The 18,065-nt window shown below is 40.3% G+C and overlaps 1 protein-coding gene across 2 annotated transcripts in view; it reads left to right on the top strand.

Moving 5' to 3' along the window:
* Positions 1–18,065, top strand: part of LOC121887175 (protein sidekick-1-like) — a 248,567-nt gene that overhangs the window by 134,786 nt on the left and 95,716 nt on the right. Inside the window, exon 7 of one of the 2 annotated variants that reach the window (XM_042397800.1) lies at positions 17,353–17,379. The exons of the other annotated variant lie outside the window; for it this stretch is intronic. Within the exon in view, the coding sequence (XP_042253734.1) occupies positions 17,353–17,379 (27 nt within the window). The remainder of the gene's footprint in view (positions 1–17,352; positions 17,380–18,065) is intronic. 2 annotated transcript variants of the gene reach the window in all.

Below are 18,065 nucleotides of genomic sequence, written 5' to 3'. Positions count from 1 at the left end.
TTCAGAGAAGATTATGTATGGTACAAGATGCCGAAATATCAAGTCAAAACAGCAGATCTCATCTACACGGTTGCTCCAGGGAGGGGGGGGGTCAGATTCAATGTTCAGGTCTGGTCAGTTAGTTACAGTATCCGTGTTGGATTCAGTGTGTGTGTGTTTTCGGATAAGAGAGAGAGACAGTTCTAATAGCCTCAGGGTATTTCTGTTAGTGACAGGAGATGAGGATCCCTACTCCAATTAATTAAGCTCCATGCATACCTGCTATCATCTCTCCCTCTCTCTCTCTCTCTCTTTAATACACACACAGTCTCACACACCTCAGCCCTGTCAATCAAAGCAGCAGTCAGTCTCCCCGTTGCCCAGAAGAGAGTATGCACGTCTGTGTGTTCCTCTTCAGTTCACGGCGGCGGAGGTCTTTGTAGATTTGTACATCAGACCATTAGAGTGGGAAAATATCCCCAAAGAGACTCACTGTTAGGAGACTTGCAAAGACGACCATAAAAGCAAACAGACAAGCAAACACGCAAACACACAGAAACTCTCAGCATGTCAGGACATCATCAAAGACAGGCGTTTTACGGAATAAAGAAGCAAGACAAAATGGCCCGAAACCATAGATACCAAGAGATAAAGAAGTTAAAGCAGCAGAACTATTAACCCACATCTCAAATATATTAAATGTGAGATAACACAGAAGACAAAAGGAGAGGAGAGGAGAGGAGATGCAGGGTAGACAGGAGAAAGGGATCAGGAAAAAAGAAAAGAAGCAAGAATAAGAGAAGAAAGAGGGTCGGAAATTGTGGCAGACACATATAAGCTGATATAATTATTGTAGCACTTTAAATGCTATCTCAGCTTTGGGCTCAATAGTTGATCAGCGGCCTTTATCTTTTCTATAGAGAAGACAGTAATGTCATGCTTGTTAATGATTGCTGAACTGCAAAAATAGCTTAGGATATTACACGCATGCATAGAAGCACTTCTTACAGAGTGCTTCATTTTAAAAGAGTAACCCAGTGATTTATTATTTAACTTCCATAAAGTTGACAAAGTTGCAAGACACCAATTTAAAAAAAATGAGAATCGTCAAAAATTGATGCAGCAAAGTCTGAGATGTTCTGACTTTTAGTCCCCAGATGCAATTGATAACATCTTTTCCTAGACTTTCCCCCACCTCAGAAACGCTCACATCTCTCAGATCACACGATACCAGTTTGTAACACAGGCTTTCTGTTATTGTGACATAACTCAGGTTATTTTTTCAGACTTGGAAAAAATCCTGGTTTTCACAGGCTGAGAACTCATATTTCTCATGATTAGTAAACTGATCTTGATGTATAAAAATTGGTGGACGTCCCCTTTATAATGTTCTACATGCTGTACCTCCATCATTACTGTATGGAAGAAGTCCATGTAAACTCTTTGCAACAAAGCTTCTAGAAATAACTTCTTTTGAATACAAGAAAGTTTCCAGCTCATCTTTGAAGCTTCGTAGTTCTGCACAGAAATGAATTTGAGCTATAAATTTCATTCCGCTGAATAAAGAATAGAGACAACTGGTAGGCAGTTATTTTCTGAAGCACCACATACAGCATTGTAGTTGAATAGAGCACAAATATAGAGAAGAGCACTCACAAAGCAGAGACAAGGCTGTGACGCAAGACACATAGAAGAGATAGTTCAAAAGAAAGCTGAGGGACGGATTGGCTCCATGTTCATAAATACATTATAAAATAACCTTATATTCTTTTATAACCTTAATCATTGTGTGTGTGTGTGTGTGTGTGTGTTGGGAGGGGATGTGGGAGTCTGAGTTTGATTACCTCAGACTGGTGATTGTAGGAGAGTCTGTCTGAGATTGATTACGCCTCCTGTCGGAGACTCCCCCGGTGTCTGCCATTTTACGTCGCTCCATTTCTCCCGTTTATCCTCTTTTCCCCCCCCTGCCTCCATCAAACAGGGCTTGTCGCCCCGCGGCCCTGAGAAGTGACGGAGTGGCCTTTGTCAAGAGCTGAAGAATAGACTCGTGTAGCATCTGACTCAGCTGACCTCGGGATAACCCGGACACACACACACACACGCACAGTGTCACACACATATACACACACCGTGTATCTGTTGGGGAAGTAGATATGAAAGAAGACGGAGAAGAATGGAGATTTTGTTTCGCTTAGAATATTCAAACCGCATATGGCACATGATTCTTTTAAAAGCACAAGGTGCTGTTTCTTTAAAAAGCATTTAAGAATACACAATTTAAAGTAAGTGTGTGTGCGTGCTTGGTGACAGTGTTTATGTTGTTATTTTTGTGTGCGGGGTGTGTCTTTGTGTCATTTGTTTCTTTCCCTAATCGTCTTCCCTCCCTTCCAGATGTTTTCTTTCCACATCACTGACTCTTAAATGAGAGCCTGCCGTGAATCTTTTCGTGAACGTGTGTGATTGTGCGAGCATCGGTGTTTGTGTGTTTGTGTGTGTGTGTGCCTTTGCTCCAGGTCCCATCCCAGTTGTTCTGTGGCGCGTCTAATTGGAGGTATTTTAGTGTCCCTGGAGAGAGTGAGTGTGCCATTGTGTTCTTGTGGGGTGGAATGTACTGTAATGCGGTTTGTGTGTGTATGCACGTTAGAAAGTGTGTGTGTGTATGTCGGCGCGTCGTAGTGTCGCAGACCCCGATACCTGCCAGCCCTCATTTAAAAGCTTAAACGTACGATCAGAGAATTCCCCGTATCCCCGCGTTCAGTGAAGATGTTTCCAGCGCTGCAGTTCTCATCATGCGCTCAAGGTGTTCAGCGTTTTTCAGCATCATGCCTTGGTAGCCTTCAGGGAACGCCATAGAAACCTCTTTACCCAACATGGCAACATAATGATCTGTGCCACAGTCTGTCTCAGTGTTCTCTATGTGGATAGACAGTCTGCGGCTTCAAGCGCTGGTTAGGGAATATGTCCCGGGAGAGTTGAGTCAAACCGGTGAGACAAGAATACCGACAGACATGTTTAGTAATGATTCTTTCTCAGACTTTTTTGGCTGGTGACCCCAAAAAGAAAACGAATGCCAAATTGGATGCTGAAGCAACTCGCCACCCCCTGATACAAGCACAGGTGTACGCGCTGAACAGTGACACTAAATCTTTTTACTTTCTCTCTTCCTCTCAAATGACTGCTCTTAATTAATTACTGACAGAATAATGGCAGTGTTTGGAAGCAGCTGCAAATATTCATTATTTAACAGCAAGATAAAAATGGCTCAAAAATATCTTTTTTGATGTTATTATGCAATCAATAATTGATAAATGTTGCAACAAAAATTGATTTTGGCAATTTAGAGACTAAATGATTAAAAGTAATTATTTTTTTTAGATTAGGTTCAGCTTTATTGTTCTAATACAGTCAGGCATTTAAACAGAAGTGCAAAATAGGGCAAAAAAGTGCAAAATGATGTGGTAGAATGAATGAATGTAGAATGAATGGTTGTACATTTGGAACCATATCATAATGTCTGTTTTTTGTCGACACATAATACTATCTCTGATCAGTACTCCCGGTGTCATGTCCCTCCTCTGACTGTGCAGAAGAGGTTCAGTAGAAGCAGCCAGCAGCGCTCATGAAAGCAAGCACTGAAACGTATTTTGGGCCTGTTATTTGTGCATGCTGTTAAGGTGACCAGATACAGTGCTTGCTGCAGAAAACAGATTTAAAGAAGTTCTTTTGAAAATAGAGCTTGGAGACAAAGAAAAACACCACATGTGCAGGCTTACTTGCCAAGTAAGTTGAAATTTTTGCACAGCAGCTGTCATTGTTTGATTATCTGTGGTTGCCCTACAGTTTCTCATGACTGGATGGATTAACTTGCAGGAGAGCTTCACTTTTCCTTGTCTGGTTTATTGAGGAAATTAACCTTAATCAGTGCTAACTGGACTAAAATGGTTGGTCATTCTCATCTATGTACTGTGCATTAAAGGTTAAGTTTGGCGATTTTCTATATTTTTCTTATTGTCAGCAAATCTCATGTGCAGAGCCACACCAACAATGAACTCATATTACTAACTTCAGTACAAAGTCAAGAGGTTGTGCTTTGTAGCACAACAAGCAAGTGAAGCTCTATAAACAGAACTGCATTCCTACACATGCGCAATGGCTTCTACCGTACAAGGAACTGCTCTCCTGAGACTGAAAATGTGATCGCTGTTATTACTCTTCGGAGCCATTTCCAAACAAACTACCACAACCGAACTCTTTGTGGTAAATGAACATGTCACCCAGTGCAGCGTGTGTGCAGTGGCTCATTGACGTGTTTTAATAGTTTTTGAAAAACAACAGAGCTCTACGGCACAGAGGGATACGATATATCAGGCTTTGGATACACACACAATACTTGTAAGTGGGATCAGTTCATTGTTGGTTTGGCTCTGCACACAATACATAGAAAATTGCCAGCCTTTTCCTTTAAAGGAGGCATGTGTGGTACTTCATATAACGTCATAGAGCATGTTTTATTCATATGCCTTTTGCATACAATATCAGGCTTTTAGATGACAAAATTCTTGTTTTTTTCAAATGCTGTAGGTAACAATTTTCTACAGAATAAGATGGCATAATATGGCCCACAGTGAAGTGTGGACTACAGGATTCTCAAACCTAGAAATTCTTAGTTAGTTAGTGTCTTAAATAGTTGCATAATATATGCTGTGAGGAAACTCCAGCCCAAGTCGAGCATTTCAAAGTAGAGATTGTGTAGGAAGATTGTACTCAAGCCACCATGAAGGTCACTCAACAGATTCACTGATGCATTAAATTGTAATCCTTCTTTACACAGTTGAATTTCACTGTATTTTTCTAACATGTTTATAATTATAACTCTGGATGTGCAAGGTTAATTTAAAAGATCCAATCTTGTGTGAGGACACTTTAGGTTTACAATGGTCTTTTGTATTGACAGTCTGGTCATTTGAAGTCTACAGATGCGGAACACACACACACACACACACACACACAATCATACAAAAAGACACTAATACTCTGTGGTTTTGATGAAGAGGCTTTGCTAATGAATCAGTGCTTTGAATAATTCCTGCCACAACTGGTTTTGTCTGGAATTATTATATTCAATATTTCAGTTGTAAAGGAATCTTCTCTCTGTTGATCCCTGTCTCCCTTCTCTGTCTGTTTCTGTCTCTCTCATTTCTTTCTCTCTCAGTCCTTTCTCTCTCTGTGTAATGAGGCTCCTCTGTAGTTCTATAATTAAAACCCCAGTGAACAGATAGAGAGATGGAGTGATGGAAGGATGGACAGGAAATTGACTCATGGACTGTGTCAGTATGACAAGCCAGCTGTGTACGTGTGTGTCTATGTGTGTATGCTCTACTTGTTCCACCAAGTTATGAATTTAATTGCAAGGGTGTTTTACAGCACAAGGAAATAGATTGAGATGGACACGCACTCAAACCGTCTTCAAATATTCCACTCAAGAATATAAATTGGACAAAAAGAAGGCAACAAAGAATTCAGGTACCGAGGTTCTGAGAGTTGTCTAGCGGGAGAGGAAACAGACAGAAAGTCACAGATGCTGGATGTAACAAGTTTCGAAGAATCGATGAACAAGTAGAGGCTGTGAAGGTTAGGAGACCAGAGACTTGGAGCAGAAAGAAGCTCTGAATGTTTTAATCTCACACAGGTTTCTGCCAGCATTGTTTACTGCAGGGCATCAGTTGTATTCAGGGCACAGTGGTCTATCTTCATCTGGGTATGTGCGCGTATGCATGTGTGTCCGTCACTGTGTCTCGCAGCAAACGAGAGAAGGAAGCAGATGCAACAATTTCCTATGTTGAATCGTTTGTTCGGCGGAGAAGTGCAGAATAAGCAGAGGGGGGTTTAGATGGAGGAGCGCGTTGTTACCGAGGCAGATGTAGGCGGAGATGTAGTTGATGTACCATCGACGCTGACTAATGTACATCTCCAGACAAATACTTTGGGTAGGGATAGCATCTCATCTCCCTTAAGGAGATGAAATGCATGAGCACACACGAAACACACACCGGATACTGAATGAGGTGTCAAGTGTGCAGATAAGTAGCGGGGTGCTCATGGTTTTAATGATCCTGTCAGTCACGCGATTGTCCCTATCACCACCTCGATATACACCCTGCAACCTAAGACAGCGTGTGTGTGTGTGTGTGTGTGTGTGTGTCATTCAGAGAGCCGGTGTTGATGCACATTAACATTCTGAATACAAGACGTATTCCAGCTAAGGCCTCATGTCGGACGTGGCGTTCATGAAGACGGGCGTTTTACAGTTTTCCCACTGTGTTCAGTAGCGGTGCTTCATTTTGATACTCATCACTGTGTGAAAATGAGTAAGGCTCCACCATTCCAAACTGAGCAACACATCAGGATACAATGTTCATATGCCAGCTTGTATCAGCGCACACTGTCTATATTCAGTGTTTGCATAAACAGGTTTCCGAGTATCCCGAATAGAAATGAAATACTATTGTGCAATGCGAACGTCTCTGTGTGTCAGTGCTTCCCCGCTGTGTGCAACAGGTTATTGGAGTAGCAGGCCAGTCAGCAGATGTTAATTTGAAGCAATAGAAGTGAAAGAGAAAAAGAGAGATTGAAGGGGTGGGGGGGGGGCTGGGGAGGGAGCTGGTGAATGATGGGGCAGGGCGGCAAAAGGAAAGATTGGATTGAAGGAAGAGAAGAAAGATAAAGGATGCGTAAATGGGACAAGAGATGATGAGGTGCTGAGGAAGGGGAAATATGTTCTATGGTTAAGTCAAGGAAGGAGGGAGAGAGAGAAGTGAGTGTCACTTATTGCTTGACTTTGCACATGTGTGTGTGTGTGTGTGTGTGCAGAAGAGCTTCAACAAAATTATTTGCCAACAATTTTGATAATCAATTAATCGTTAATTAATCGTCATTTCAAAAAAAAAAAAAAAAGCAAAACTTCTCTGGTTCCAGCTTCTTAAATGTGAATAATTTCCAGTTTCTTCAGACCATTATGATAGTAAACATAATATTTCTGGGATACAGACTGTTGATCAAGACAAAACGAGACATTTGAGGTTGCACCTTGAGCTTTTGGAAACAACAATCAGACATTTTTCACCATTTTATGACATTTATCAAGAAAATAATTGACAGATTAATCAATAATGAAAATAATCTTTAGTTGCAGCCCTAATATGAGTTCATTTGGGTTATATGGATAAAATCCTCTATCAAGATATATAGTTTCACAATGTCCTGCATTTGTATTTACTGTAGATGGGAATTAGCAGAGGTGTTATTGACAACAAATATTATTGTCATTGTCCAGCTCTTGACATAACAATCTCCACCTGAGGGCCACATACAGTGCTTGCTTGTTCTGGAGCTTTTGACTGCATCACACGGTCTGCTCAGTTGACACGCAAACTATAGATGTTCAGACTTCCCGTGACTCTGAGCAACTCTAGGACTCCTCATCCATGTTTGCTCAAAAGTTGGGTCAGAGATCATTCGTGACCTCGGAAATAGGAGACGATAAAACAATCTCAACACAAGGTCCAAGTTCCCAACGGAAAGTTTGCTGATTAAGTTTGGATGATACAATAGAAACCTCCAGAACCAGCAAACAAGCGGACCTTGATTTCAGATTGTTTTGCTGATGCTTTGTTGTTTCTAATTTCAACAATGAACTCTCAGCCTTGAATATGTGGATATTTCAAAACAAATACCTAATATAATCTGGAGATTACTAATTGTGCTTTTCTTTCACTTTAAAAAATATTTTTATGTGAATACGATGACCAAACAAGTAGAATGATTCATTTTATTTGCTCAGTAAAGTAAACCAAACTCAAATAAACACCTAAATAAGCAAAAGAAAATTCACTTAACTGTAACACAGCCTCAAAGATCTGGAAAAGCTAAAATCCCAGACAATATTGAACCTTATCCCCAGATATCAATAGATTGATTTATAGTGCAGCTCTACATAACAACTGTGCTTCTTTCCAATGCTGATTAAGTTGAACTCACTTTAAGACATTAGTGACCTATCATATTGGTGATGACGATCATGAGAATACACAATTATTATCACCACAAAACCTGTAGACAAGGCTATACACTTAAAACAGACTACGCAAACATTGACACATATTGATTGATCTTGACAGTTCACTCTTGGAAACAGCAGAAAACAATCACAATTCAAAGCCCACATGCTCGCTTGTTCCAGGGCTTTTGGCTGTACCACGCAGCCTTAATTAGCGAATGGAGTTTGCCTCGTTGTCATGGAACTGTAGATGTTTTGCAAACTACTGTTTCAAAGGTTAAGGATGAGCTGTCAAACTCAACTTTTAATCCAACATAAATGAAGAAGTCCTTGTCAAAAAACATGTTTTGATATTCAAACGCTGTAATGTTTTACATACACACACATACTAACACTTCAATTTACACTTATGCACAAGCACATATATATCCCATTTGTTCATTAGCTTCTACATGTTGAACTGACACCACGGTCTGACAGAATGTGTGGGTGGTGGTTTTTATACTGCACTGTCTTCATTTGTTAAAGCCTCGCTAAAATACAGCCACGTTTCACACCCATTTACAAATTCCCACACTAAGCCAGAAGTGTGTGTGTGTATGTATGTGTGTGTGTGTGTGTGTTTGTTTGTTTGTCCTCTTGTCCCCTGCACTATCAGAGTGCATGTTAGGCAATGTTTTTTATCAGGGTTTCAGGGCAAACAAAGTACTCGCAAAGAATTAGCGAAAGAAGAAGAGATAAAGAAAAGAGGAAGGAGGTGAGGACGAGAAGGCAGAGGAGACATGAGGACAGAGAGGAATCTCTACGGGAGGAAAAGTTAAAGAAAAACAGGCGAGCAGTGAGCAAGTGCAAAATTTGGGAAAGCTTTGAGGACGATAGAGATGGATAGGAAGGAAGAAAGAGAGGCAGAGTGTAAAAGTTGAAGATTGAGAAGGGGGTGCTGAAAACAGGAATAGATCAACAGGGCCTTTAATCCAAAAATAGTTTCCGCCTTCTCCTCCTTCCTCCTCATCCCTACTTACCTCCCCACCACTCCCTCCTCCCCTGTCTAGTTGTTTGGAGTGATTGAAGAAGAGAAAAGATGTGTGTGTAGCATTCATGTATACTACACACACTCACATGCAGCAGTGTGGGTGCATGTGGACATATTGTGATCTGCAGACAGACGGATGATGTCCATTACCAGGCCGTGCTGTCTGAAGCCAGGCGGAACAGCTGCAGCCGGATCTCACTGATCTATCACTGTTTTAATGAATCTGTTATAGCCAGCCCCGACCAATCAATCTCTGAGCCACTTAATCAATTAAGCCATTAATCAGACACAGGCCCTAACTGTTCTTGTGCCACTGAATGATCACTTTACATATATACAGAGACACAAAGACACACAAACACATATGCTTAAAAATGCAGACTCTGAGTCAGTCAGTGTAAAAGAGTCATAAGAGTGAGTTCTGCTCTTCTTTCTTGCACACACAGCACAATTCAATTTGGATTTGTTTGCAAACTTAAAGGAGACATATTATTCATATTTAAAGGCCTATATTTTCATTTTTGGGCTCCTTTAGAATATGTTTGCATGATTCACAGTTCAAAAAACTCCTTATTTATCTTATGCTGACCCTTTAAACAACCCCTCAGTTCAGCCTCTGTCTGAAACAGGCCGTTTCAGCTCCTGTCTCTTTAAGCCTCCCCCTCCCAAGGAGCCCACTCTGTTCTGATTGGCCAGCTCTTGGAAGCCGCCCCTCAGCAGACATCTGTAGGCTGCGTAGGCTACATTAACAAACCATGAAACAAACTATAGTAGTAGGATTTCACTTCTTTTTGTCATTCTTTACTTAAAATACATCTGTACATATTCAAGCTGGAATCCAATCTGAAATATGAGAGTGGATAATGCAAGAAACACAGAAAAACTTTAGCAACAACCTTAAAATGATTCGGTCCAGACAGCCAATCTGACCAAGTCAGACAAACATTGAGAGCCAGATTTACTAAGACTTGTTCAGGTGCAGATGTAACACATCCTGCCCAAACACGTGTGACGTATTTATCAAACAGACACAACAGACTGGAGCCATTAATGTGCCATTTGTGTGAGTGTTTGTGCAAGTAATAAGAGGAAACATATTATCAAAGGGTGATTATGTATTCCGCTGGATTTACTAACACAACGCAATTTCCAATGTTCAGTTATGCGAGGAAAATTCTCCACCTGTGAAGACCAGGCATGAACGTGGTGCAGATGGGATTTACAAAAGCAGCAAAGGAGGGTTAGTGGGGAAAAGAAACATGCATTAAATATAGGCTTATATATAACCAGAAAATACATATTAGAAACACATTTTAAGCAATTTAGGCTTTTATTAATGCAATATCTGATTTCTGTGATGCAAATGAATAGTAAGCAGGGAGTTTTGGTTTGTGTTCCTCAAACTTAAATTTGAACTTGACCATCAATGAACTGTGAAATCACTTAAGGCTGCAACCAAACTTTTCTGTCTTTCCTTAAAACATTTTAGTGTGCGTTTGGCTCCATTTACCTCAATATTAATATCCATATCAACACCGTCTCCACCTCCACCTGCTCCGCTCTGAGCCGTTGGACCTGCTGCTCTGTCTCTCTCGCTCTCCCTCTCTCTCAACATGTTCCAGCTTTTGTATATTTTGTGTGTATTTCATTTGTTTTATCTTCTTTCTTGTTTCCCATGAATACGTTTATTCACTCCTAATGTATTAAAAATCGATATATGATAAGACAAGATTTTAATATCATAATTTTATGAGTAACCTATTGAGTAACTGCCTAACAGTTTATCTCTGATTGAGTTGAACCACTGCCAAAGTAAATATTTTGTCATCAAGATCACGTTATCATTTATTTTCTGAGCCTGTGGATCTCATAGAAATCCCACTGCTGAGCTGAGCTCTGCTTCCCTCACAGGACGTGTCTGGAGGGCAGTCCAAGGCAAAGCCCAGGAGCTGACTGCATAATGAGCCGCTGTCTTAGTAAATCAGACACTGAATACACACATATTGTGGCTGCAAACTCAATGGAAACCACAGTGCACATGTGCACAAAGATATTTTCTTAGTGGATTTCATTAATTATTTTTCATGTTCCTTTCCCTTTTCCAGATTAGAAAGGAAAACTTGAGAATTTGGGTTCTTGTACAATTTCAGTGGTGTCCTGACATGACTCTTATCATAGTGCACCTATTGTCCATTGTGTGATCAAATTGATTAGTTGTTCAATATGTGTTCCTTTCTAGATGCCAGAAATCTGTGTACATTGGTGGAAATAGTCATTATGTGAGGGGTGTATAGTCCTAATATTAAATTGTATAGTCTTATCTTAAAGTTTTAAACAATTATATAGATGAACTGAAATCAGATTAATTGTGAATGAGAGTAATTATAAATAAGCTGTGGAAAATATACTGTATATGTAACAGGGGATGAATAATCCTTAAGTATGTTCCCATCTTAAATGTTTATAAAGACTAACTGAAAAAAATACTAACAGATTAATTGATAATTAGGATAATAATGAGTTGCAGCCTGCTGTATACCATCATACTTTGTTTTCTTCAAAGGGGTTTTCCTAAGGGGATCAATAAATTCTAAGTACAGGATTCGTATTTTTATTCTGCAGCAAAGACTGCGAGCCTCTGTGTGCGAGGTAGCTTTCAAGGAAGCGCCCAAGGAAATGCCAGGACATGTTACCCTCCACTGATCTGTCACCTTCCTCCAGGATCTGTCCCTTCACTTGTCGGCGTGTAGTAAATGAATGGACTGTGTCAAAAGCAAAAGCTACACAGGGGGGGGGGGCGGAGAACGCTCAGCTGGAAAACCACTTATTTCTAAAGAAGACACTCAAAACTCAGTGTCCTCTTATATATGAGCCTTATTTACTTATGTTGATGGTCTCTTAGGTGATAGGAGAGAGGTAGAGAGATAAAGACAAGGAAGGTGAGACAACGAAGATGGAGCGTGAGATAGGGGTTTACCCTGCAGCATTCTGGATGAAGAAGAGAAAAAAAATGGGGAAACAACCTGATTAAGTAATGATGCATCTTCTCTTTCTTGTCGCTCGTGGTTCTGCCTCCATCTGGTATTTCGCCCTGAGGTGCTGGGCACAGGACAGGGGAACAAACACAGCTGCACCACATCTCTGCCTTTTCAAGAGACACCTTTTGGCTCCAGCTTCCCCCTGTCTAAGACTCGTCTTTCATCCCTTACGTCTCCTCTCTCGCCTTTTAATACTCTTGTGTTTCTCCTGCAGGATCAGAGGATTCCTATATTTTCCTCTCTGTCTCCTATCAGAGGCACAAACTTGCAGAAGCAGCACTCCTCTTTTGAATTGGAAATTGTATCTTTTTTTCATGCCATCATTAGGCTCACAGTATGAATTGAGGATCTACATCTATTTCCCATTTTCATTACATGGCACTCATATATTTCTTCTTCTTCTTTTTTTTTTTTTTTTTACATTTTCCCCATACCTCTGTTGTTTCTTTTAGAAGTTAAATGTTTGTTTATTCATCAGCCTCAATGGCACATTTTTATTCATCGTCTCAGTTTTGTGCTCTTTGTTCTGCTCTTGAGGTGATAAGAGGTAATGCTTAACAAGGGATTTGTGTTTTTTTTTTTTTTTTTTTTAATCTCAAGTGCTCATTTGAGTGCAGTCATGTGTTTGAGCACAAACAAACTAAAGCCTAAAAAGATGAGATGAGAAGAGAGGAGAGTACAAATGACTGTATGTGAGTGTTGATAAAGAGGAAGAGGTTGCAGTGGGAGACTGAGGAGAAAAACAGGGATAAACTAACCTTTTTTCCGAGTACAGAGAATGTCAAAACCTGGTGACATTTGGGATTCCATATGAGGATGATTGACACCAACTTTTACCTGAACGTGTATGGGAAACTTGCTGTGTGCGTGTGTGTTTGTGTGGGCATGATTGACATGGTAAATTGGAAAGGTCAACCGGTGCTAGTGTTTGGTACAGACGGGCAGACAGCAGGAAGATGTAACCTTCCCGGAGTCTATGTTTATGGAGGGAGGAAGGAGAAAGACAGTATTTGGCTCAGATAGAGGAAAGAAGAGTGTAGGGTTGTATGAAAACTAAAATTCAGTATGTAAACCTGCTTACTGTTGTTTATATGCTGTATGTAAATGATAGCTCTCCTCAATTCTGGTCAGATTTACAAAGTGAGACAGACTGCTGGGTTTGAGGAGAGGAAGCATACGGACTATGAAATGTTATCATCCGGGTCCGTCGGGAATTGCTCCAAGGTCTGAGGTCAACATTCCAGCCACCTTATTATTATTTCATTGGACACAATTGTGTGTGTTCAGCCCGTCCTCCCAAGAAAAACAACAGTATAGGTTGTAAATTCAGTAGCCAAAAACAACCTATAGTTACATTTGAGTGACAGACACCATCCAGCGGCCGTAGTAACTATGACCCGGAGAAGTGGCGCAGTTCAGATGACGTCTATATAAGGTGACAAATGTCTATATTCTGAGGTGGCGGGTCGGGTAGATTGCTAGATAGATAGATGACAAAAAGTGGACTTAGCTAAAAACCGTAAGTACTGTTGCCGATGTTGAGGATGAAGGTTGCCTAACTTTAAGGAAGTAGTAACTTTAACCCACATCACGTTTCAAGTGATCATTTTAACCCAAATCATGATCTTTCTCTAAACCTGACCATGTGGTTTTTGTGCCTATGGGTCATTCTGGAGTGCATAATACAATTGACCTCTTTGGCAGTTTAATTATGAGGATGTGTTGGTGTTTGTGTCTGTGTGTGTGTGTGTGTGTGTGTGTGTGTGTGTGTTTGTGTGATTCTCTATGTGAATGTGTCAGGACTGGAAATTGGAGTATTACATTTGTATACTTGTAGTCCTTGATATGAATTTCAAATAAGTGTGTGTGTGTGTGTCCGCGTGTGTTAGTACATGTGTGTGTGTTTGTGTATGTGTGTGTGTGTGTGTGTGTGTGTGTGTGTGTGTGTGTTTTAGAGCAAAAAAACAGGAACAGAGAGAAGGGATAGTGAGATTGACAGGGTAAATTGGAATGGTAAGGGTTTTGAGGTTGAACTCTGGGTATAAAACAGCTGCAAGAGAGAAAGAAAAAGACCTAAACGTGTTGCTAAAAAAGTATTCTTTCGCTTGGGGAAATGTGAGTGGATGCTGATATGGGTGGATAGGGAGAACAAAGTGAGGCAAAGCAGGAGAATAGATTGTCACCAGGGGGTGAGGGGTGTCTGGTTATATGTAGATGGAAGGAAGGATGGACCGGCGGGGCTGTTTGCGTGTCCTGAGGGAGGGGTTTGGTGATGCTGCAGCAAATAGGTGACCCAGAGCCGGGGACTGAAGGGTCAACACCTGCACAGGTCACCTGGGAAGTTAACACAGTGAGACATGACACACATAGCAAGAGCAACCTTTACACTCACTAAAGGACAGGTACCACAAAGGTATTGTTGTATTGAATAGCAGGAAGAACGCACAAATACTATACTTACTCCCTGTTGTACACGAGCACACAGTGCAAAAACATACACACACACACATAGTGGCAAGCACACACAGAGGACATGGTGACCTGCTTGTTTGTAGATCCTTCAGGCAGCTGAATACACAGCAGTGAATTCATGAATACAAATCATACTCAAAGCTGAAAGACACTTAGGCACACACTAATATTTTCACATCACCTCAAACTGTATTTTAAACACATCACATTAATATCAACCATGATACTGAGTACTTTTTTATGTAAATACAAGACTAAGAGTTTACAGTTTGGATCAGGAAAACTTTACCCACCTGTACTGCTGCAGTTATCAGGGCTGTGAAATATACATCAATAAAGGCATCGATTAAGACCACAAATGATCCAATACTTTTCAAAGGATTGTGGGGGAAAAAAATAGATGAGAATGTGAAAGTTACTAGAAAATGTGTTTAGTGGATTCAGCTTTGCGAACTTCAGATTCTTTGTAGTGTTGTGAACACACACACACACACACACACTCTCTCTCTCTCTCTCTCTTTCTGTTGTCCCCTGATGTCCTCATTGTTTCTCTGTTCCCGTTTGAAACTGATGATGACTCAGTATGACACATCATTTGAATACACTCACAGAATCGTATGCCCTCAGACCAAAGCCTGTGTGTTTCTGTTTGTGTGTCTGTTTGCATTTGTGTGTGCGCTCTGACCCCCTTTTAGATTCCTCTCCAAAATAATAGACTTCCCAATAGAGCTACAGTACTTAACAGCACAGACTGTGCTCCAGTTAAACAGCTTTGTTTGGCTGTGTCTTCAGTAGGTCTTGGCATTGTTTTTTCCATACCTGAGTTTCAGGACTGATATCAAAACGTATCTTGTTTAAAACAGGAGGAAATTAAATATATATGTTTAGATATGAACATACACTCTGTCACCAGTTTATTAGGTACACCTAGCTAAAACTAATGAGGTCTAATACAACAGCCCTGCAACAAATCCAACCTGCATGGAGGTTATAATGTTAAGTTAGTTTGTTGAAACAGTTTTAAAGAGGTGTTGGTTTGTGGTGTTGTTGAATATTATTGTTTTATACTAAGATATAAAGATATTCTGACCCTTCACAGTATCCCCTCATTGGTCTCTATACCAAACTTCTGAACCACAAATCTATTTTTCATACGTCATCACCAATACCTCATCAGTCATTAATAAATGGGTGATTAATCCTTAATGGAGCTTTCAGAGATTCTTTAGGTTTTATTTGTTTAAAGAGAAAAATCATTCACATTCACACTATGTTGTGGTCCTAAAACAGGAGAACATAACAGCCATCATGATTTCAATTAATGTTATTGAATGTGAAGAATGCAACAGCATTTTTGAATGGTGATTTTTGAGTTTTTGTAATAAATGGACCAAACTCTATGTACAAAATGTGTATCAGTTGCACAAAATAACAGTTGAAATATTTCCATTTTTGCATATTCTGGACAACTTTAGGAAAAGTCATAAAATGTCAGACTAAAGGAAAGGTGACTAGGTTGTTTTTGCTGCTCTCTAATGTAAAAATGGGTTGAATTTGACCTGAACAGTATGTAAGAAATTCATCTCAGTACAACTTTGTATAAACATATGCAGCCTTACAAGAACTTTGTCTTAACAAAATACTCTGAATAGTCTGAAATTGGAAAATCTGATCAAAGAATAAGTAAACGAGACTATGAATCTGATAGTCTGTGGCAGCTTTCAGTACTTGACAGTTTTTGATAATCAGTGCTATGGACACATTTCAGTCAGTACCAACAAGTACTGAGATTCAGTATCCAGCCCTAGTCCACAACAGATTAATCTTCATTTCCAACAGAAATGATGAAAACATCTGAACTGTTTATATTTCTGAAGTTCTCCTCTCTCCTCCTTCAGCTTTTTATATCTTTTCCTTCAGTGTTTTATAGCTGATTTTGTTTTTTTTCCACGTCAGCTGACTCACTCGCTCTTTATCACTTGCCCCATACACTGTGTGTGTGTGTGTGTGTCCATTACACAGGCAAAGCGATCTTTGCACTGATGCTGATGTGATACATACGTCAGAATCTAAATTAAGGCCTTGACACATTTTTCACCACACACACACACACACACACACACACACACAACCACACACTTTCAGATGCAAACACATACACACATTCACAGTATTCAAGTGTAAAGTGAGAGGCTGAATAGGAGCGTGAAGGGGTAGCGTATTGATAGATGAATAGCGAATGTAGATTCTCTACCAGTCAATGGAATGTCAATGCCATCATTTTCTCCCGGCCTACAGTCTTGCTACCTCCAGACTTATGACAAATTCAGGGAAGGGGAAGATAGAAGGAGAGAAGAAAAGAGTGAATGAAAGAGACAGAATGTGGTAGCTGGCAGTTGATGGATGGGCTGCAAACAGCTTGTCTTCCTCTGGACTCCATGATAACATGGCGTTCTCTCTTCCTTTCTGTCTATTCCTCTCTGTCATCCATTTCTCTGTCTCTTGCTTTCCGTCCTGTGTTTGTTTTTTTCCTCCTTCTCAGGGAAGGAGTCTATTTTTCCTGTTTGCCTCCACAGCTCTGCGATGCATCAGAGCTGCTGATTTGTGAAAGCCTGTATTTTCCTTTGCTTTATTTATGTGTATTTTCTAAATGTGTCTTTTTGCTGCACCCAGAAGAAATACTTGAAATCTAAATGATATCTCTCCTGTTTTCTTACTCCCCTTCCTCCTCTCTCCCACTTCTCCTCATCTCTTTCTCTTTGGCCGATGGACAGTTGGCAAGAAGAACCGCGTGTCAGCAGGTAAAGCTGCCATTTACATTTACATTACCTTCCCTGCTCTTTTTTTTCTGGCTCTCTCTATTTGTACTGAGACAAATATTGCTGTGACCCTTTGCTCCTGCCAGAAGGTCAGAGCTAAGGGTTGCTTAGCTAAATGCTTTGCTGAAGGTTACATCGGCAGCAGTGGTGGGTGCATGGTATAAAGGATGTTCCACCAGTGCAGTTGCACCGTTTCTGCCTCATGGCTAGTAAGAAAAACTTACAGACACTTCTAACCTCAAGGTCAGCCTGCTGCAGGCCTGCGTCTATGGGTATTATAATAAAATAATCTGATTATAGTACCGTTGCAAAGGTACACGTATATGTCATGTTCCATTCAGCACAGGATATGTGGTTCAAAATGCAATTTGCTTTTGGTTTGACGTGCCCTGTGAACCACATTAATATTATGTTTGTCTAAAAAAAAGTCTTGACAGAGGAAGAACATTAATTCAGAAATGCAAGTCCTACCTGGAAAGCTTTGTTAGTGTTGTCTGTAGCTTGCTATCATCGTCAATATGGTTACCGCAAATGAGAAGCAACAGCTGGAATAGCTTCCATTGCAATTTTAGATTTCTGTTTGGAAGTATCATGTTCTCCCTGTCAGCACTGGACAAGGACTAAATCAGACAAAACCTGACGCCTCACATTATTTAATCCAAGTCCTA

Source organism: Thunnus maccoyii, chromosome 2 (genome assembly GCF_910596095.1).
Source record: "Thunnus maccoyii chromosome 2, fThuMac1.1, whole genome shotgun sequence".
Classification (NCBI taxonomy): domain Eukaryota; kingdom Metazoa; phylum Chordata; class Actinopteri; order Scombriformes; family Scombridae; genus Thunnus; species Thunnus maccoyii.
This window is presented reverse-complemented; position numbering and strand designations above follow the sequence as displayed.